This window comes from Ammospiza nelsoni, chromosome 24, assembly GCF_027579445.1.
Source record: "Ammospiza nelsoni isolate bAmmNel1 chromosome 24, bAmmNel1.pri, whole genome shotgun sequence".
NCBI lineage: Eukaryota > Metazoa > Chordata > Aves > Passeriformes > Passerellidae > Ammospiza > Ammospiza nelsoni.
This window is the reverse complement of record NC_080656.1, coordinates 7882837-7905032: the sequence shown is the minus strand read 5'-3', so window position 1 is coordinate 7905032 and position 22196 is coordinate 7882837. Positions and strand designations below refer to the sequence as shown.

The 22196-nt window shown below is 54.9% G+C and overlaps 1 protein-coding gene across 2 annotated transcripts in view; it reads right to left on the bottom strand.

The window, feature by feature from the left end:
• ZBTB16 (zinc finger and BTB domain containing 16) overlaps positions 1 to 22196 on the bottom strand; it is a 53628-nt gene that overhangs the window by 6314 nt on the left and 25118 nt on the right. For both annotated transcript variants that reach the window (XM_059488296.1, XM_059488295.1), the window contains 2 exons: positions 19953 to 20050; positions 11009 to 11095 (listed from right to left, as the gene is read on the bottom strand). In XM_059488296.1, coding sequence (XP_059344279.1) covers positions 11009 to 11095; positions 19953 to 20050 — 185 coding nt within the window. The remainder of the gene's footprint in view (positions 1 to 11008; positions 11096 to 19952; positions 20051 to 22196) is intronic.

Genomic DNA, 22196 nt, shown 5'->3' with positions numbered 1-22196 from the left:
CTGCCCTGAGGCTCCGCAGGTGACTTTCTCCAGCAGCCAAGGGGCGCGGCAGGCACCGCTGCTGGGTACCGTCCCACTGCCGGCCTCCAAGCGGCTTGGTTTTCTTTAGGCTAGATGCCAACTATGTCACACCTCTGGAGGAAGGATGGGAAGTGGGGAAAACCGGCAAAACTCTTGAGAGGGTGCCACACTGGGTGCCACAGGACTCAGCCCTGTGTCCTGTCGTGAGTGCATGCCTGGGCTCCAGCCACAGAAGCCCCGAGCCAGCCCTCAGCCATTGGAAGAAAAATCACCCCTGATAAAGAAATGCTGCCGCCCCAAATCAGTGAGAGACGGATTTATTCATTTCCCTGACATTTTAATGGTTTCTCCCCTTTTTGCAGGAAGATGATTACAAATTAAGCAGCATTTAAACGCTTTTTACTGTCAACAATTAAAAGGGGTGAAGGCGGGCGAGCAATTCATTCCCCGGGAAACGCGCTGGCTCTCGGCGGGCGCCGAGGGCCCGTCCCTCTACTGTACACAGCACAATGGCCCCGAGCACGCCATTAATTTTGCAGGACGTTCAAAAGCAAATTAAAATATAAAAAGCCCCTGGGCACAAAGATAGATACCGAGGGAAGGGGCGGCGTAGGTCAAGCTCGCAGAATTGAAGTCTTAGCAACTGGGAAGGTTTAGGCACAGCCCCGCACGCTGCGTTCAGCTGCCACCTTTGCCCACCATCCCCAGTTTCTGTGTCCCTGCCAGAGCCAGTGCTGTGCCAGCAGCTGAAAGCCGCTAGTGGGGCAGCTGTTAGCACTGCCACAGGGTTCCGAGGTGGAAGCTGGAGTGATTTGGGTGTTAGGCGGTCTCCTGGTAAGTGTGCTGGCCACATCTCGCAGGGTCTTCTTCAATACAAGGTGGTCCCAAAACTGATTTTTAGTGGGATAGGCTTGATGGAGGGAGGGAAAACCCTACGGCTGCAAGGCCGGAGATGCACATCCCTCCCTGTTCTCCAGCAGCTCGGTCCCAAAGCAGCGCAGCCGGCAGGGACGTGATGACGAGCAGGACGCGCCGTGTGACAGCGCGCCCCGTCCGTCCGAGCCACAGCGAGGGATGGATGCTGCAGCGCCGCCCCCACCGCCGCCTCTGCGGAGCAGGAACCCGGCTAAAAACCGGCGTGGCACGGCTCAGGGAGGCAGGGCGGGGTGGGTCTGCCTCGCACTGGGCCCTGGTGGAGTTTATGGATGCGGGAGGTGCACTGCAGGAGAAAGGCGACACGTCCCCTTTAAAAGGAAATATAATTTACAGTGTGCAGCCAGGCGGGCCATAGTTTCAATCTCGTTTACTATAGAGAAAACTCTGCTAGCTGTTCTCTATCCCACAAATCCGATTTAATCAGACAAGCCAGCCAGCGTGGCTTGAAGTAAAAACGGATAATTAGTAAACAGAGAGCTACTTCAGTGCTTCATTGGCATTCGAGCCGGGCTAGTGTGTCGCATTTAAAATGCAGTCTGATGAAGTTTACAAAATCAAACCATTTGTTACTCCTATTGAAGAGGCTTCAGGCCACTTGCAATTAAATTGGAATTAGTGCTTAGAATGAGATACAGCAAATTCATACTAAAAAGGGATCTGACTTTCAGACATTTGACTTCAAGTTTTTCCCCCCATGCTGGAGCACGCGTGCGTGTGCTGGCCCCCCAGAGCCCCTGGCAGCAGTGCCAAGCCCAGACCTGCTGTGTGCCTGGGAATGGGGTGACTCAGGGATGCTGTGGCAGCAGGGCAGGGGGGACAAAGGGAGTGGTGCCACCATGCTGGTGAAGCCATCATCCCCACTGAGCCCCAGCAGGGTGGCAGCACGGGGCTGGCAGTCCCCAGGCTCGTGGCACCAACATCGAGATGTGCAAACCAAACTGCCCCTCCCTGAGTCCTCTTCATAACGCTGCCATCTTTCCCTGCCTGCCCTCAGACCCATGTTATCAGACTTGAAAAATGAGCAGATCCATCCACTGCCGAAATAATCAGGAGTACGGAATGAAAGGCTGTGGAGGGGCACACTGGGAAGGCTCCAGCATTATCAGGGGCATGAGCATGCTCATGTCTAAGGATGCTGACAGAGCCTGTTGCTGCCTCATGCACCCTGAAACCTCCAAACCCTCACCTCAGGTCCTGATAATTCAGGGTCTTCCACAAGGCTCCCTCCTTCACAGCTCATGTTTAACATCATGCCTCACACGGTTCATGTGCCAGAGGTGACCCGACACTGCTGCTGTCCTTACAACAAAGGCGAGCGGCTCCGAAACATCCTGGCCATGCAAAGCAGGAGCCCAAAGGCTGTTGGCACTCCTGAGATGAGATTTCAGGGACATCTGATGGTTTTTGTCAGCACGTCAAAGGCTCTCTACCAGCCTCTGCCTCCCAGCCAACACTGCTGGCTGCTGCTGCAGGGGAGCTGCAGGAAGAGCAGCACTGGGGAGGAGGGTGCCACTGGCAGTGGGGGCCACAGAGCGGCACAGAGCCCTCCCTTGAGGGGCACAGAGAGTGGCACAGAGCCCTCCCTTTCAGCCCTGCCCACAGGAAGGCTGGCAGAGGCAACAGGGCGGGCAAGGGGCCCATTGCCTGGAGCATCCTCTCACAGCTCCAGCGCCCAAGCTCAGACAGAGCTGGCCTGAAGGACAGCCTGAAGGTGCCCAGCTCAGCTTTCCACAAGGGACCCCGGGAACACGGTGCACATCCTGCTGTCACTGAGTTGAAAAGCAGGCACCAACTCAGCCTGGGTAGCACCAGCACTGAGGCTGCAGGACTCAGGGGATGTTGCCCCAGGATGATGGTGGATGCATGTGCAGGGTAAGAAAACCAGCCCAGTTTCGGATTCTGTTTTCAGGATGATTATGAAACCCAAAGTGGTGTTTTTGGTGGCAGCACCGAAGTGCACCCACAGGCAGGTGCAAAGGAGCCCTCCCTGAATGCTGCTGCTGGGACACAACATCTGCAGATGCCAGCCTGGATGTAGGGGTGTTGTGCAGAGCCGTGTTGTGTGGTGCCACCCACTCCAGTGCTACTGAGAGGTGATGGCATTCATTACTGTGCTGAGTCAAACAGCCCCTACAACCTTCATGGTTCACTGGAGAAAGGGGGGAAAACCCCCATAAGATAAACACAGGAAATGTGTGCATTTTGTACCAGAGTCACCAAATCATCCCAGTTTCAAAGCCTGCCTCTGGACTCCACAGCTCAGCTTCTGTGCTAATTAACATCTTTATGGAAGGCAACTTTTCCCAAGGGGGCATTTGTTTGATTATTATTATTTACTTAGAGATAGCACAGCTTTCTTCCCAACTTTAACCGACTATGGGAAAATTAATTCTTAAAAAGCAGCTGACGCCGCCTGCTCTCCTGCCCCTGCTGGTTTTCCTCTTGGGCTGGATGTGGACACTCCACTGCAACAGGAGGCCAGGCCAAGCTTCTGGCACTGCCTGCTGCCTCCATGCCAGCTCACCCTTTTACAAACACTGAGGAAAACTGGCGTTTCAGAGCAGTTGTACAACATTGACCTTGCAAGCACAGGGGATTAACAAACCCCCCAAAGAAATGCCTCATTTTTTGCTCCTGCAGTGATGCACAGGGCTGCTTCCCACCCAGCCACACTCCTGCTCTCCCCACAGCCCAGGCAGGATGCACATGGAGGATGTATGGGGTGCTGGTGCCCGCAGCAGCCTGGGCAATGCGTGCCAGGCCCTGAGCTGCAGCCCTGGCATGGGCAGCTCATGCCTGCTGGGGGTGATTTATTCCAGGGGCCATCTGGACCTGGGGGACAATGTGGTCCCGTATCCTCGTGAACTGGCTCATTAGTCACACCCTCGTAGCTTGCCCTCTCTCTTCCTTTGAGCATGGTGGGACAAGAGCATCCCCCTCTCGCCTCCCTTTTGGTGGCCCGTTGCTCCCCCATGCCCAGTTGTGCCCTCCCCACCACCCTCCATTTCCATCACTGTCCCCATTGCCATCATCACCACCTTCCCTCACCGTGTTTGCTGCCATTGCTCAGGCACGGTCATTATGGGGGCACGTGCGGGGAGGGAAGGAGCCCGGCGACGATTAGCGGCGGTGGCTTTATGGCAACAGGCACACAACTCATTCGTTTCATGTTTTGCAGAATATAAAAGCGCCGAAACATCTTAATTTTAAATTCTTATCATTGAATTTACTGCTTTTCTCTCGCAATGATTTGTGTTGCTTTTTAATTTTTACAGTCTCTACAGAAGCCAGATGCTACTGCCTAGGGCCAAAATAATAAAAACCCGCTGCAGTCGCGAGTTACAGAACAAAAAGGAAACGCGCGGCTGACAGAAGTTAATATCTCAATTTAACAGTGCTGCTCCGCTAATGATCCTTTGATATGTGTTTATTTAGAAAGGTCTGATCTTGACCTTGAAAGCAAACTAAACCGCAAAGTCTTTATGAGAGGAGAGAAAGACTTTATTTATAGACTGGCTTTGCGTCAATCACGGCGGCAGCTGGACCCGCGCTGCCTGTGGGCCCAAACGGGGCCTTCAGCGGGAAAGGTGCTTCTGGAGGGTGTGGGATCAGCTGCCCTGGGGGACAGCAGCGTGTCCCCATCTCCAGGGCAGGGTGCTGAGCGCACCATGGAGGTGCAACCCAAGGGATACGGGCAGCCCCAGGCCTGTGCGGGATGCTCTTGGGGGACAGCACTGGTCCAGACACACCCCTGTCCCCAGAACAAGCCACCCGGGAGTGCTGCATGCCTAATCCCTTCTTCCAGCACTGGAAAGTGCTGCCTCTGCTCCCTGGTCTACTCCCTGAATGGGGTCCCCAGGCTTGGAAGGAAGGGATGTGTTCAGCATCACCCCAGGCCACACTGACAGAGCCTTAGCAGTGTTTCCTCTTCTTCCCGAAGAAACTGAGTGCTACGCAAGCCGGGCAGAGGGAGCTTTTAAGGGCCAATCCTTTTTATTGCATTTCCACCTCCTGGCTGGGGGAGGTGGGAAGTTCCTGAGCTTTTAATGCTTCTAGCCTGGGATTGCACTGTGGACACTTCACACCTATGGTGCGCTGTGCTGTCCTGCCCAATTTCCATTTTTTCAGGCCAAACAGTTGTTTGAAGCCATTTGCAGTCCCTAAAGCCTTCTGGCTGAAGTTGGAGGCACATCCTCCCAGCAAAGGGGTAACCCCAAAGCCTTTTTATTGTACTGAATATCTATCAAAATATATCAATACATATTAAACCCATTCAGGTAGACTCATGATCATCCTTGGCAAAAACCATCACTCAGTTGTTCCAGCCCTAAAGGCACCGATAGAAAACTGCCCCCTTTCCTGGCAAAGCACATCACCTGGCCAAATGCAGTAACCTGGTATCTGAACATCTATGTGCAACACCTCCCTTTTGTGCTGCTTTCCCCTAAGCTCACACCATTCTGGAGAATGCCAGATTCAACCTTGCTATTCCCAAGGAAGCTGTGCATTGGGACACCTCTGCCCTTCCTGAGAACCAGTTTCTCTGGGGCAACCACCACCAGTTTCTCTGGGGCAAATCACGGTGGCATTTCTGGCCACTGCATCAGATGGAAGCTGTCACACATACTCATCATCATTGCACCAGCTTCCCAGATTTCCTCTTCCCAGTTGGAAATTGGACTGAAATCAGCTGACAAAACAATCTGACTTTCTGCTGAAAACCCTGAGCTCTCCCCCACTACTTCTGAACTGTTGTTTAACTGAAACTGCTCCATCTCCCAAAAAAAGAGTTTTGGTGAGGAGACCAAGGGGTCTTTCCATGGAGACCACTATCACCATCACCACTGCCATCATCCCAGCTGGCAGAGGGCACCACCTGCCCATTGCCAGTCCGTTCCACTCGTGCAGCTCTCCTGCTCAAGGTGGCACCATTCTGGCACCCTCCAGCCCCACGGAGCTGCCACGAAGCCCTGACTCACACCCCAACAGCAAAATGACCTTTTTGGTGCTGAGGCGGCTGCCTGGCAGAGCCTGGCCACTGGAGCGACCGGCTGCCGTGAGGCACAAAGCCGGGACTCGCAGCATCTGCTTATTATTCCTGCACCCCCATCATTAAAAAAAGAGAAAAGATGAAAAGGCCCCATCGGCAAAGCCGGGGAGATGTGGAGCGGCACCGAGCGCGGCCTGGCCCCCAGTTGTTGGGAGTTTTTGTACAGCGGGGAGACGTGAATCCTGGGGGACAAAAGTAACTGCTAAGGTAAGTTAAACCTTGTCGAGATGAACTTTCCTGCTACTTTTAATTAAAAGTTCTTTGGAATTAAAAAGGACACTATTCAGGAAAGGCTGAAAAAAAAAATTCATTGACACCAGCCCGCCCCCCTCCCCTTTTTCCCAAGGAAAAGAAAAAGCTGTTTTTGTGTGTCTGCTCACCCAGCCCGCACTGTACAAAAGGAAGCGGATTTGCAGCAAGACACATGAGATGACCCCCTGACCCTGAGCCGCTGAAAAGTCCTCAATGGCATAAATACCAGATAATCAATCACATACCAGGAGGGCCGGTCCCCCTGCCCTCGCCCCCGCCGCCGGGTTTATGAGAGATGCACTGTAAACGGACACCGGCTCCTGACGGGAGGCCCCTCTCGGCATTCCTCTGCTGGACCAGGAGACCCCGGCCGCCTCTCAGACCGTGCTTCATCCCTCTTTTATAAAGCCCAGCATGGAAATGCCGAGCATCCTCAAGCTTGCCATAGCTGATCCCTTGTGCTCCAGAGCAAAGGGGGACAGAGACCCCTCTCTGTGCTCTGGAGAGATGGCCAAGCATCCTCTGTGCCACCACAGGCCAGCACATGGCCAGCACTGAGTTGGGCATGCAGAAACCAGCCCCATTTACAGAAGGCTTTTCTTTTTGGGAGGCTGGCTTTGTGAAGCCTTCGTGGGTTCTAGCAGTGAGTACCATGTCATGCTGCGCTCCCCTATGGGACTCTGACCAGCACCCTGTATGCCAGCAAAGGAAGGCAGCCAAGGCCCTCCGGTACTCCAGGACAACAATAGATGTTAAAGCTTTCAAGGGAGGGAGGGAAAAATCTTGCAGTGATACCGCACTGGTTTGGTTAAATGGGGAGCCACTTGGCAACTAAATTTGATAATGCTTTTGTCCATGGGTCAGAGGTTAAATATGTTCACACTAATCCCCTTCATCTAGAATTAAAGGACAAGAAAGATTTCTCCGTAGCTTAGTGAGAGGGCTTTTCTCATCGTGCTTTAAATAGTATTTGCACAGGAAAATTAAAGGCAGACCATTGGCCCCGATGCCATCGTGGCTGCACGGCTCCGCCACGCTCCCACCTCCTCACTGCTTTTGGTGACTCCACCAGCTTGCACGATGCCTGGCCTCACATTTCCCCATGTGTGCACCAAGGAGCACAGGGAACTCTTGCTGCCATTTGCTGTCAAAGTGGCAAGGGCAGCCGTGGTTTGGGAGGCAGGGAGATTCCCGGCTGCAGGAATGCGCGCCAGGACTCAGATTTCAAGTGCTGTCACAGGACATTACTGTCAGACAAAGGGGCTCTGTGCTGCGGCCCTAGGACCCACTGCCCCCAAACCCTCTGTGAGCTGAGGCCGGCACCTGAGCATCCAGAATCCACTCTTGCACCAAGAGAAAATGTGCGAAGCATCGACTGTCCACTGCACATGGCATCGCCAGCACATCCTCCCCCGCTGGGGCTGCACAGGGATAATTACCTCTAAGCATACTTAGTGCTACAGTGCGTTATCTCTAGCTATGGAGAAAAGCACGATCCAGAGGTATTTCCCCCCAAAGTCTCATTGGGTTGCTCTCAGAAAACCCTCCTGAGTCCTGTGAAACAGTAACAGAAAATCACAGGCAGCCCCAGAAGATGTCAGGCTGGTTTTGGTAAGGAGGTGTGCCAGCTGCTTGTGCTGGCTGCTTGTGCCATTGCTTTGATCCAACTGTGGAAGAGGATGCAGCAGGACAAGCCACAAACAGCATCTCCCAAATCTGCTGCTGGAGCAGGGACATTGCAGATGGCTGTTGGTGGCCAGTGGCACCACTGGGACAAGCCCCAGCCACTGGCAGAGTCATGCCAGCATCCCAGTGAAGCCCTGGCCTGACCATTAATCATGGTGCCACACCGAGTGTGAGGCGAACAGAATTTGTTTCTCAGTGTGATTTATAGCTCACATCACCAAACTCACATGTTATGTTCCACTTGCTCAAAATCTGTAATTTCCACACTGGAAGTAGCAGTGTGCCATACATCTGCAGCATCACTGCAAGGTTTTGGGCTGGAACCATTTTGAGACAGAGAAAGCAAAGCAAATGTGAGGAGATAAGACAAATATGTAATAAATTTGACTCGATGTACATTTGCCAAGAACAGGGGTGGTGCGCGCCCGTGTGACAGTGCAGCTCCGGCGCAATGCCCCCACCACCTCCTCCGGGCTCCCACGCATTCCTTGGCAAACCCAAGACAGTTATGGGGTTGCTGGGATGCTCTTCTATGGAAAAACACCGAGAGCACTGGCATAAAATGCAAAAATAATTTAAAAATTTTTAAAAATCCCCGTGCGGTCGTTGAGCAACGCTTGCCATGGGAGACAGCGCGGGGGCATCCTGACACCTCTGCTCCCGGGTTCCTGCTCTCACGAGCCAGATCTTTCTCCCTTTGTACCTCCGCTTATACTGCACGACTGTTTTGAATCTCTAAAATAATGTGACAAGTTAATGATGGCACAATTATCTAAATGTTTAACAGACATGTTATCTAAGTGAATCGGATTGAGATTCCATCCCGCTGACAATAAACATCAATGGGAGAGCAGAAAGTGATAGGCAAATTATCGCCAACCCTGCAATTTCAATGCTATTAAATTTGGAGGAATAACAGCCCTGAGGCCTGTAAACTCTGAATAAAATAGACCCTTGTGTTTGGCCAACTATTAAATCAAAACGTTACCAACATCCCAGCAAAAGAAAAAAACAGGGGGGAAGAAAAGGGGGGGAGATATAGAGCTTTTCAATTTTCAGTTACATGTTGGTTTTATTAATTCTTTTCTGCTACCGGTGTCTCAGGACAGAGGATACGAGGGATATGAGGATGAGAGTATGGGATGTAGGAAGGGAATGCGCCCAGGGGATGTGGGCAAGGGAGAGTGAAGGGTCCTGCTCCATCCTTAGTGGCACGGCCGGGGGCACGCCAACCCCACAAATCAAAAATCCAACTACTTGCTGAAGCAAACATGCTCTATAGTGGGTGTCGCTCATGCCCACGTGAAACTGGGTCAGGAGTAAATCTGTGCTGTCCTGCTGACTGACACCGGCTGCCGTGCGCTAACTGCCTTGGCACACGGGAGGAAACTCGAGACGAGTCACCTCTGATATTTATAAACGCCGGCACGAGCCCAAAGCCCGTTAGCACCAGCACCGCTCGTGTGCACATCCCGACTCCCAGCGGTGCTGCCTGGGGCTACTCAGGCTGCCATCCCAAGGCATTCTGTTTTTTCCTCTACATTTGAGGAGAAGGGTAAGGAATTTTCCATGCTCTCTTCCCCAGCACCAAGCCTGTGCTTCTGGAAGATGAGCCAAAACAGTTGCTGCTTTTCTTATTGCAGTGGGACGGGGGCCAAGGACAGTGCACACCCGGAGAGGGCGTCTCGGCCCTGTGTCTGTGGGGCTGCACACAGCCCTGCCAGCACCGTGCTTACAAGCAGGAACTGTTTTTTAAATTTATTCTTGTTTTTTGCCTTGCCTCAGGAAGTGGGGTGTTAGTTTTCTGCTGTGGAGAGGAGCAGTGCTTGATGCAGCACATGTACAACAGCCTGGCTTTGTGTTACCATCATTCAAAGCAGCTGGAGGCAATAATGACAAGCTCCCCCTGGGTCACTGTGTCCCCCTGCTCTGGTTGCCCATTGCTCTTTGAGCTTTGGCACAGTCCAGCCCCAAGGATTCACCAGCCAAAGCAAGTTCAATCCCTACAGGAATGTCAGGGTTGTTAGCCAAACTGCTCTGCATCTGCAGGATGGTTTGGGGTGCAGGCATCATTCAGCTCCATGGCTGGGCTCCCACTTGTCAGCCCATGATGCTCAATGGGTCTGGGAAATAGAAGGAAAGGGGGAGCTAGCTGCAATTTGCTTTTTACTTGGCCACTTTGACCGCCCCGCCTGGGCTTGGGTTGCTCAGCCCTGTGCAGCCAGTCCCTCACTGTGCTGGCTGACCCTTCACAGCTCTTCTCCTCAGCCTACGCATAGAGGGCTTCAAAACAGACCTGGAATGGCCAAACCCAGCCTCCAGCTGTAAGGGCATGGACAGGGAGGGCAAGTACTTTAAGATTTATGGAGTGGAGTTTGGCCAGCACAGCTCCATTACCGGGTGACAGCCGGTGACACAGCACTTTGCATCCGTCCTCACACCCCCAGCGTGAAGTCGGGCGGGTTCTCTGTGCCAGCCCTGAGCACAAACTCACTGCCAGTGGCATTTCTATCAGGGCTTTCAGCACTGAAAGATGAGCCTGTGCTCAGCTAAACTGCTCCCAATATAGCACAGGAGGAGCAGGCGCTCTCTCCTGCTCCATTCTGGATTTGGAGGGTGAAGGGCTCCACCTGGGTCTGCCCGGCTGTGAATTCCCCCAGGCAAACCTTTCCCAAGCACGGCAGCTTTTGCAAGAGGCTGAAGAGATCCTTGTGTTCCTGATGGTGGCATCACTGAAGGGTTGGGAAGTGCCAGAGCAGAAACATGGCAGAAACCAACTTTTGGGAGGTGTTTGGACAGGGACAAGCTTTGCTTGCAAAGGGGACAAACGACCTCACGTGCGTTCTGTCATTGTTTCCCATGTTAACGCTGAGCAGTGCTGTAACAGCACTGCACCAACTGGTGCCTTAGGCTGTGCTTTAGTGTAAGAGGAGCTGGGGCTGCCTGGGCAGCACAGAGGCAGGAACTGCAGAAGGTCCAGCTCTCTGTTGGGCAAAGGGTGACAAAGGCAGCCCAAATGTTAAAGCCTGCACCTAAGTGAAGGTGGAAGGGGAGGCCACATACCGGTGTGCGTCTGCCGGTGCGTCTCCAGGGCGTCTTCCTTCGAGAACTGGGCGCCACACTGATCGCAGACCAGGGCCTTGGCACCCGCTGGGGAGAGAGAGGGACAGCAGGGTTACTCCAGGGACAAAGGACGCACACCTGAGCGTGCACCTGCACGCTGCTGCTGCCATTAACACTCCCGTGCATGGAGGGGTTTCATGTTCAATGGCCCCTGTACAGCCAGCTAAAGCAGTGCCTCATTCAGCCCTGTGCTCCTGTTCCTTGCACATCACAGCAAAATACAGAGCTGCTTGCCAGGAAAAGATTATTATTATTTTTTAAAATCATTACAATATCAATGCATTTCATTAGCACTGCAACTTATCCAATTGCAATTGGTTTCCTGTTCCTTCCCATCGTGGCTGGTGTTGCTGGTACCCAAAGATGCACCTGATGAGGGATGTGGCTGGAATGCAACAACTGGGCAAGAAGCTCAGAGGCATCTCAGACTATTGGAAAGAGATGTGGGATTTGGGGCAATTCTTAGAAAATTACAATCAATGTGCTGCTGGTTTGGGCAAGGAAAAACCCAGGATGCCCAGCAGCAGATAAGTAACTTCTAGATGAAACCAGATTAATGACACACCGTATCCAACAGCATTGTGGGACAAAGCCACGGCCCCATTTCAAGGTTTGATTCATCTGTTGTGAGGAGCTAAATGTTCCAGAGCAGGACTCAAGGTGGGGGCACTGCCTCGCAGAATGCTGCTCTGCCCATTTTCAGGGGTCACATTGCCTCTGCCCTCTCCTTCCTACCCCACCGAGCCCTCCATCCCACAGTCAGGGTGGGGTCTGGGGAAAGGTGGGCAGAGAAGGCGACAGGGAGAGAGGTATCACAAGATGCATGGAAAAGAGAATTCCTTTGCCTTTAAATTGTCTCGGTAACGGCTGGCTCGCAGGCAGAAATATTTGGCAGCGGTGAAATTAAAAGTGATAAATTTTCTCGCCAAGAGCTGATCGATAATAGAGGTCTCATCTGTTAATCAATATGACAGTCTGCCTGTTTACTGTGCATATGTTGTTCCCCGCCGCCCTCGCTGCGATGTCAAGTTTGCATTCAAAACAACCCGAGTGCACCTGGGCCGCTGGCGGCTCCCAAGGGGCAAACACACCCAAACTTTGGGGTGCTCCGGGGCGGCTCCCTCGCACCTGCCACCGGCCAGGGGACCACGCCAGCAGGGATGTGGGGCACTGGGGTAAGGCGCTGCCGGGGGGTGCCTTCTCCAGGCACCGCAGGGAGAGGGGGAGTGCGGAGCGTGTCCCTGAAGGTGCGGGATGGGGAGAAGCGAGGGGCCGGATCGATAGGGCAGCAGCCGGGCCGCCCTCCGCCCGGCGCTCGGCGCGGGCAGCGCGCAGCCCGCAGTTGCCAAGGCAATGGCTCTCCATGGCTCTCCATCGCCACTCGAAGCTCCGCCGGCCCCAGCGCCGCGATCCACGAGGATGTGGCGACCCGCGATCCGGGAGGATGCAACAACTGCGGCAGCAACAGGTTCTGCCTGGGCAGGGCGGCTGCTGGTGCGCGCCCCTCCCGGGCTGTGCCCTGCGGGCTGTGCCCCTCCCGGGCTGTGCCCCTCTGGGCTGTGCCCTCCCAGGCTGTGCCCCTCCCGGGCTGTGCCCTCCGGACTGTGCCCCTCCCGGGCTGTGCCCCTCCCAGGCCGTGCCTCTCCCGGGCTGTGCCCCTCCCGGGCTGTGCCCCTCTGGGCTGTGCCCATCCCGGGCTGTGCCCCTCTGGGCTGTGCCCTCCCGGGCTGTGCCCCTCCCGGGCCGTGCCCCTCCCGGGCTGTGCCCTGCGGGCTGTGCCCCTCCCGGGCCGTGCCCCTCCCGGGCCGTGCCCCTTCAGGCTGTGCCCTTCGGGCTGTGCCCCTTCAGGCTGTGCCCTTCGGGCTGTGCCCTGCGGGCTGTGCCCCTCCCGGGCTGTGCCCCTCCCGACCGTGCCCCTCCCGACCGTGCCCCCCCGGGCACTCCGGGCACTCCGCGCTTCGAGGGGCTCGCTGCACCCGCGGGCTGAGACGAGCACGGTCCTGCTCAACACAGGGCTTGCTTTGCCTGCCCCCATTTCCACACGGGATTAGCGGGAGCAGGGACGTGCCAGTGCCCTTCGCAAGCCGTGGCCACAGGGGCCGAGGGAGGCACAGCCCGGGGAGGCAAAGGCAGCCAGCATCTGGCTGGGGGGCGGGCGGACGGGGGGAGGAAAAATTCCTGGCGAGGCGAAAATAAACAGGGCGAACGCAGGGAGGAGCCGGGCGCACTGGCTTACATAAGGAAGCACAGTGTGTACCAAAACAGCGGACCCAAAAAAAGCCGGAGCTGTCAGAACAATGAGTACAGACGCGGGGCATTTACAGCAGGCGCTGCCGTACAGTTTTATTTACAGTACCTCTTATCAGCGCGGGAACAGCACGCCGCCTGCCAATTTCCAAAGGCCAGGACTGCGTGTTCTTTCCCTCAAGTAGATGTGTACTCCAGGCGGGGGGAGGTTGTTTTTTTTTTTCCTCTTTTTAAATTTTTTTTTTTCTTTTCTCATCAGCAAAACAAAAAACTGATACGGAGCCAGAATTCCTGTAATGTACACACGCCGGCGGGGAGGGGGAGGAGGAGGAGGGCGGCGATTGAATATGTAAATAGTTCAAGGTTAATTTTACTATGTGAGTCACTGGGAAAATGTCATCCAACATCTGAGCTTATTATAACAGGGCTCAGAAAAAAAACCACCACGGCTTGCTGTTTGTTATGAAAGGGAGCAGGACACGTTGGAAAGCGGAGCTCATGGCACGGCTCTCTTCTCCCCCCCTTTCTCCCTGCTTTAAACAGAAACCATCGGCGCAGGTTTGGGCAGGGTATATTTAGCCAGCGCCTCGTATCGCCTACAAGGCACAGATATCTGCAGATGATCTTATCGATGGGCTGGGACAGGACTCCGCGTGCTGCCAAGTATCGGCCGTGTTTCGGCGCGAGCCTTGCTGCTGGCACCAGCCCCCTGCCGTACATTTATATCCGCACAAGCAAATTTACAGCCCCTGCCTAATAAAGGTCGCTGCTGCAAACGGGCGAGGAGCTGCTGCTGCTCCATCCTGCGCGGTCACTGCCGCCCCATGCGCCCCCCAAGCAAGGCTGGAGCTGCCCAGGTCTGCAGGGCCCCAAAGCCACGAGGAGGGACAGAACTCAGGCGGGACTTCATGATCTTGGAGCTCTTTTTGAGCCTCTATTATTATTTAATTTCCCCTCCAAGAAATGTGAGGGAGCAGGCTGCCGGGCTGCACGGTGACTCTTGGGAGTGGGGTGCCCCATGGACCAGGACATGGGCAGGGGCTGCAGCTCCCTCCCAACCAGCCAGGCCTAGCTCGCTGGGCTGGATGACAGAGCTCATCTTGTTATCCACCATCACCCCAACAGTCCCTCCCAATGCCCATCATTTCATTACTTTCCTGGGGAGGAGAAACTTCCGTGGGGCTATGGAAGAGGCATGCTGAGCTCTAGCTCAGGAAAAGAGAAGGAATAAAGGAAAAAGAGGGACTGCTAGCACCTCTGGAGGAGGAGGAAGATGGCTAAGGGAGGAGGAAGATGGGAAATTGGTGAGGAGAGGGGTGGGGGAGGATCCAGCCTGCCCCACTGCTGGCTTGGCACAATGGCCCCATCAGTAGAATGTGACATCCCCTCCCTCAGCAGAAGCGATTAATAAAAATTTGGGATTGTATATTATTAACAGGCTGTAATTGGTGAGAAGATGGAGATGTGAGGGGGGAAATATGGATTAAAAAAAAATCGGCAAGAAAATTTATGCACTGCCGTTGCTTTACTACCTAATTAATTCAGTAATTTCAAAAACAATTTTATTTATGTTCCGTTTACCACATCAGAAGTGCAAAGAAAAAAGCACCAAACCACAGTGATGCTAAAATAATACCTCAAGGCATCTATTTTTAATCAGTGAAAAAAAAAAAAGGGAAAAAAAGAGGAGAGCCAGCCCAGCTTCTATACAATCTCTGCTGGGCAGACCACCAACTCGGGGAGCGCAGCAGCCGAGCCCTCTGCGAGTGCCTTCCTGGCTGCCGAAAACAGAGCTTGTCAAAAAAAAAAAAACAAATCCATAATGGCCTGAGGCTCCTCTCCAATCTATTTTCTGCTCAGCTGGTTTTAAATGAAGTTATTATGAGTCATTAAAACACCCGCAAGCCTGTGGAAGTCAGCCAATTACAATTTTAAATTTAGCCTGTTCTCTATCCCATTCTCTTGTTTTCTTCTTTTGCCCACATCAAGCCGCTTTCGGATCTTTATTATTGCCATTATTATTATTATTATTATTATCATTATTGTTATTTCCCTTCTCCCCTGTTTCACCCAAGTGGAAGAGACAAGTCATGAAAATCTCTGTGCTAAAAAAATACTGTAGAGAAACCCAAGAAGGGCTTAAAAAAGACAGAGCTGCAGAGCAGGCCTGGAGAGTCAGCCTCAGCTCCTGCTTCCCAAAGTGCCACGGAAAGGTGATAACTAATATCAGAAAAAGTGAGGTGTGGGCAGCACAGAGTGGGGAGGGACCTTGAGCCGGAGTGCCAGAAACTCGTCTGAGAAGGATGCTGTGGCATGGGCTGCCCTGGGGAGCCTTGGGAAAGCAGCTGGAGGGATGGAGCAGGGGCTTGGGGCTGGCTGAGGTGGTGGTCAGCAGCAACACCATCACCAACCTTGGCCAGGCAGTGCCACCAACCCCTGCGCCTCACAGGGACTGCTGGAGCAGGGAGCATTTGCATTAAAAATTAGTAATAAAAATTATTAATGATGATAACTGACTTGGGATCCCAAACTGGCAGGTTTTTACACAACCCCCTTTCCTGCTGCCCCTGCCATTGCCACTCTTTCCAGCAGCATCCTCTCCACAGGGAAAAAATTACAGACCCCATCCCTGGCAGCCCCGCACGGCGAGCGAGCACGGCGCGTACTGCACAGCCCATAAAACTCCAAACAGCCTCCAGACACTCCTGCAATCGTCCTCCATCAAAACACTTTGTCTTGCATACAGAAATGCGGCGGGGCGCCGCGCGGAATACCAAATCAGCCCGTGACGGTGCGGGGAGGCGGCTCCTTGGCAACCGGGGGGGCTCCGCCACCGCCGCCGCTCGACAGGAAACAAAATCTGTCAAGCCTGTTGGGCAAATGATAAACATTAGCGGTATTAAAAACAACACAAAAGCGGCGTAAATGGCTGGCGAGCGTGCGGGGAGGGGTGGGCAGGGACGGGGGGGCACCTGCCCCTTTTGCCTCCCGGCCCAAGTGAGGAGGGTCTCCAGCACCACCGCCTGGGGGGAAGTTTGGGAAGTTTCCCCCCTCCAGCAGAAAGCAGGTGGGCAGTGATGGCCATGGACATCGTGAGGGATGGATGGACACGGGATGCGTTGAGTGGGCGTGAGGGGTCCTGGCACCGCGCTCTGCACCCCACCTTCAATAACATCAATAACGTCAATAATGTCAATAATGTCAATAACAAGGGGCAGCCAAACCAAGAGAGCGGTGAGAGACGGTGGGTGAAAAATAAACGTATTTCATCAGGTGAGGGCGGGGAGAAGCAAGAAGCTGGCTTCAACACAGCGGCCAGGTCCAGGAACCCGGCCAAAACAGGAGCTAAAAAGCAAACCATAATTTTCTGGTCTCAGTTCAGGCTCTTGAGGCAGAGAGGATGGGGAGGGGAGGGGTGGGGGCTAAGAGAAATGTATTTTTCATCAGCCAGTGTATAATTTATAAACAGCATTAAACAGTTTTTGTTTTCTTTCTTCCTCTCCCCCGTGTGCGCGGCTTGGCCGGCAGTCAAGCCTGCATTAATTTCTGCTGTGGGTACAGTGTGTTCTTGGATGCACATCTGCGGATGATCATAAACGCGGGAACGCTGGCAGAACATCCAGACCTGCCGGCAGGCCGCTGACATCACCCGGGACCGAGCGCGGGACGCCGGCCAGCCGGGCCGGGGGGCGGAGGCGTCCCCGGGGAGCGCCGCGGGACCGGCCGGGGCGCGGGGACCGGAGCGCGCTCAGCCCGCACAGCCCCGCACAGCCCCGCACAGCCCCGCACAGCCCACCCGCCGGGGGACAGGGCCCCGCACAGCCCACACAGCCCCGCACAGCCCGCATGTCCCCGCACAGCCTGCACAGCCCGCACAGCCCCGCACAGCCCACCCGCCGGGGGACAGGGCCCCGCACAGCCCACACAGCCCACCCGCCAGGGCAAGGGGACCGGAGCGCGCTCAGCCCGCACAGCCCCGCACAGCCCCGCTCCTCACACAGCCCCGCACAGCCCACAGAGCCCCGCACAGCCCCCACAGCCTGCACAGCTCACCCACCGGGGCGAGGGGACCGGAGCGCACTCAGCCCGCACAGCCCCGCACAGCCCCGCACAGCCCCGCACAGCCCACCCGCCGGGGGACAGGGCCCCGCACAGCCCCGCACACCCACAGAGCCCCGCACAGCCCCGCACAGCCCCGCTCAGCCCGCACAGCCCACCAGCCTGGGGACGGGGCGATGCTCGATGCTCGCTGGGGGTGGGTGGCCCGGGATGAGCCCCCTCTCCTTCCACTGGCAGACAGAGGCAAGGGTGGGATGTGGATGTGCCGCGCCCTTCTGTCTGAGGTGCCATCCCTACCAGTACGTTGGACCCCACTCCCCCGGTAGCCCCTGCTCCCTGGACAGCTCGTCCATCCCCCAACAGGACCTCGGGGCTTTCTTCTGCCTCTCCTGATGGTGGAGGAGCGTATTTGGGTGGGGAGGGAGGGTGTGAAGCAACAGGGCAGGGGTCTGCAGGGCTGCTGCCTGTATGTTCCCCATGCTGCCCATGAGCATCCCTGCACACTATCGGCTGTTCCCACTGTTCCCAGCCCAGAGTGGAGAAGGGCAGCACAGCCATCTCCACAGCAGCCATTTCTGCTGGTGGGGACAGACAGAAATCCCCTCTCCTCCCTGTCCTGGGGAACAAACCCAGCTCACAGCAGGTGCTGAGTAACCAGCACCCCAGGCTGAGAATGAGCATCACTGAGCATCAGCTCTGGCGAGGATGCAACTGAGGGAGCAGCAGTGCTGGGATCAGCCTCCCTGGTCAAACCAGTGGTGCTCTGAACCACAGAACCAACAAGCTGGGTCTCTCACCTCACCTTTGCTGACAATTTGCTTTTCTGGGAGAAGGGCAACTCTCCATGCCAGCCACAGAGATCTCTGAGAGTCTGTCTGCCAGCAGTGTGGGCAGCAGGTAGGGAAAGACTCTGCATGGCATTAAAGGCTTTACATTTACACTTTATACTGAGAGTCAACATGGAGCCAAGTATTTACCCTGCACCTGCAAGGCTGTGGCACAACAGCACCGTGTGCTCAGCCCAGGCTGCCACAGAGCACCACAGCCCCCAGGGCTGCTCCCCAACCAGGTCCTCAGTAGGAACCTTTACCATAGCCCATCGACACCTCGATGGGGAAGCTGCAGATGTTAACCCCCTTAAGCCCTTTGGCACCGGGGCTGGAGAAGGGTGCCAGGGGACACAAGCCATCCCACTGCAAACTCACAGTTAAACACAGGGTCCACTGGTGTGGAGGCAAAGCTGCCTTCAGGGCTGAACACGAGCCCTGCACTGCTCCAGCATAACCTCCCCGCGTCCAGGGCTGGCGGCGGGGGGAGGCGAGGCAAGAGGTGCAAAGGTCTCCTGCTTTAATAAATAACAGCGCTGGAATTTGCAGCGGCTGTTTGCGAGCTCGAGGCAGAGCTCTCCCCACCCCCCCAGTCCTCGCCGGATTTACAAAAAAAAAAAAAAAATTAATCCTGTGTGATGACAAGCTTGGCTCAGCGTTCACTGTACATACTGTACCCACAAAGCTGGCTGCCTGCCAGGGACAGGCTGTGAGCCAGCGCGACCATAACAAACACAAGCCGTGCGTGCCACTGCTGGGGGAGCAGCATCCTCAGCCCCGGGCCTGGGGGGGAACAGCATCTGAACTCCAGCACTCAGGGGCAACAGCATCCCAGGGACCACCCCAGCCACCTGCTGCTGTCTGCAGCCACCCTGAGGAGCTGGTCCTGGCCCAAAAAACAGTGGGATGGGAATGGGGTCAGGACTATTGACCAAACATCAGAAAGCAGCAACTGGCCAGACGAAGTGCCCCCCTACCCCAGGAAAAAGAGGAAGTGGGGAAAAAGAAATGAAAACAGGTAAAATATAAAATAATATACAGATAAAAGTGTATAACAGCATTTAAAATGGAATACAGCTTCACTGCCAAGCTACGTGCAAGCAGATCTGTGACTACAGTACCTGCTACCCCCCAGAGATCTGTCCTTGGAGCAGGAGGACAAGGACTCCTGATGGTGTTGGGGTCCAGGGGTCCCCTGGCTGTCTCCAGGTCCCCACATCAGACCCCCAGCTCTGCCAGGACTGCACCCCAAGGGGAACATCAGCTGACATAGACTTGCAGAGCACAAGTCTTCCCTCCAGTGCAGTGCTCCAGCCCTCCCCTATCTATTTAATTAAAGGCCCTGCAGCCTGTGAACCTGCTACTTGGATTCATTAGTCAGAGAACGCCTAATTCTGCAGTTTTGCTAACGAACCTGCGGTGGGGGCCCGAGGTGGAAACAATGCTCACGCTACAAGCAGAGCTGACCATGAGTAGCTGCGTGGCATGTAGAGTTTGTTATTCCAAGCTGCTTAGTCTGGAAAATATTTCCACAATTAAGGAACTGAAAACAAACTCCAAAAAAGAAAATTTAAATAAATCAAATTACTGGGCACTGGAGAACAAGTTTGCAACGCGCTGCCCGGGGAAGGGTGCAGCCGGCGCTGCACGTGTCTGCTGTAGAGGAGACGTGTGAGCTGGGCAGCCACAGCATCCTGGGTGGACAGACAGAGCAACCCCCGTGCCCAGCCCAGCAGCCCCTCCCAACCCACCTGAGTGAGCCAGTAAGTGCATTCGCAGCCGCAAGCTGTCCAGGAACCGCTTCCCGCACAGCTCGCATCCGTACGTCTTCATCCCACTGTGCAGCTTCCTAGGGAAGAACAGAGAGGGGTGAGTCCTGGGACGGGGGGAAGTGACCCAAAACAACACCCAGAAACTGCCTGATGCTTCCTGCAGCCCCCACATTGCCCAGAGTCAGAGCTGGCTTGAGAGGGAGGGCACGGATGGGGGGATCCCACGTGACTCCCCAGGACTGAGGAGACAACCCTCTCCCCACCAGTGTTTGTCATTGTTGCTATTGTTGGAGCCTTTTAATAAACTCGATAAATCTGAAATCTGGAGTTAAGGCAAAATCTGTGTTGGCAAACTCCTTCCCCATGCTCTGAGTGCTTTTGAAAAAGGCACTGTACTCCAAAAAAAAACCCCAACCACTTTAAGAGGTTGTTTGTGTGTATTTCTAACCAAATCCCAATTTCCATCCAAATTCGGCATGACACAAATCACAAGCAACAAACAGAGCCACCAGCTCGCAAACAGGAAACATGCCACTCACCGTTTCCTGGCAGCCCCAGGTACACAGCGAGCTACGCCCCGGCAGCATTGCACAACGCCGAGTGTGCCTCCCACCCCACGGGGGGCTCAGCATCCCCCACATCCTGCCTGGAGGGGCCTTTCTGCCCAGGGCACTGCCCACAGGCACTGATCCCAGCAACGGGTGCCAGGCTCGGCCGCGGTGGCCAGACTCTGCATTATTGCCCGTTCCTTGCTGTGAAGACATCGATGCTCCACCTCTGGGTGACCAAGCTCTGGACCAAGCGGAATGATCTTTAGAGGAGGCAGCATTAAAGGAGCACTGCCCAAGCCTGAAAATACCAACCCAATCCCATCTGCTTCCCAAGACACTGCTGCTGCCCCTGGCATCCCCCCAGACCCATTTCCCCTCCCCTTTGGGACCAACCATTGCTCAGCCCCCACCTCCCACCGGGGAGCACCCTCAGGCTCGGTCCCCACAACAGCTTGTGCTGCCAAGGGGGCACGGAGGGACACAATGACCAGAACATGTGGAATGGGGGCTTGGTGCTTTATTTCCCCACCTCCACTGGTGACAAACAGACTCTGCAAAGCCACCTGGTTCTGTGCTGCATAGCCAGCTGATCAATGCCCCTGAGCCCCAAATGCATGGGCTGCTGCTCTCGGTCACCCTGAGCTGCTCAGACCTGTGGCTGTGGCGGGGAGGACTCGGGGCAGCAGCATGTGCAAAGTTTCAACATCGGATGCTGTAAACAGAGAAGTATTTGTGCGTGCTGAGGAGTAACACAGCCCATAGCTGTGTGCTGACCTCTGCTCGCAGCCACCATCTATCATCGCGCTGCAGCAGGACGAGAGTATTTCTATTGCCTTGCTGCCAAAGACAAAACAGGAGTGGTCCTGTCCAGGGCTGGATGTGGCCCCTCTCGCGGGAGGGCTCAGCCCCAGCTGTGCAGGCTTGCGAGGACCATGTGCCTGCGAGCTCCTGCTGCACTTCCCCTGAGGTGTAAGTTTTATTGGAGCAAAGCAGCTGCTGCTCTGACTCCAACAGGATCACCCCTCACTGCTGCAGAGAGCCAGAGCCCCAAACCAGCCCTGCCCCATGGGGCTCAGGGGCTTGTTCCCTGGCTGCCAGCCCCACGTCCCACCCTGCAGGATACTGAACACCAGCTTGGGAAGAGTTGAGCATCACCCCTGATGTCCAGCAGTGAGTGAATGCTGCAGAGCAGAGGGGGAAAGGGAAGGAGCAGGAGCTGTTTCAACTCTCAACTTTGCTGTATAATGTAATTATTAATCAGGCTTGTCCTGAATTCACTGTGTCATAGCAGAGGATTAGGAGTCATGCACGAATTCAGGCCAAGAAGGTTTACAATCCAAAGGATTTATCCGCCTTGCAAAAATAAATAAAACACCAGCCTCCTGACAGGGCTCCGCTGCCAACGAGCAGCTCAATAAGTGACAACCTTCTCATTTTGCATTTTTAATTTGGGACATGCCTGTCACACTCCCTGGCTTGGGCTGTGCTCGCTCCTGCACCGGGCTAAAATCACTTTGTTAGGAAGACCCACGTCATGCTGTGGGTCCACACTGCCCCTTCTGAGGCCAGAACACTTTTTCCCTGAATTACAGTCTAACCGGTTAATTAGTTCAAGTAAAACATGGAGGTTTGGGGTTGTTCTCAAGAAACAGAGAAACAGAAGAACAAGCTT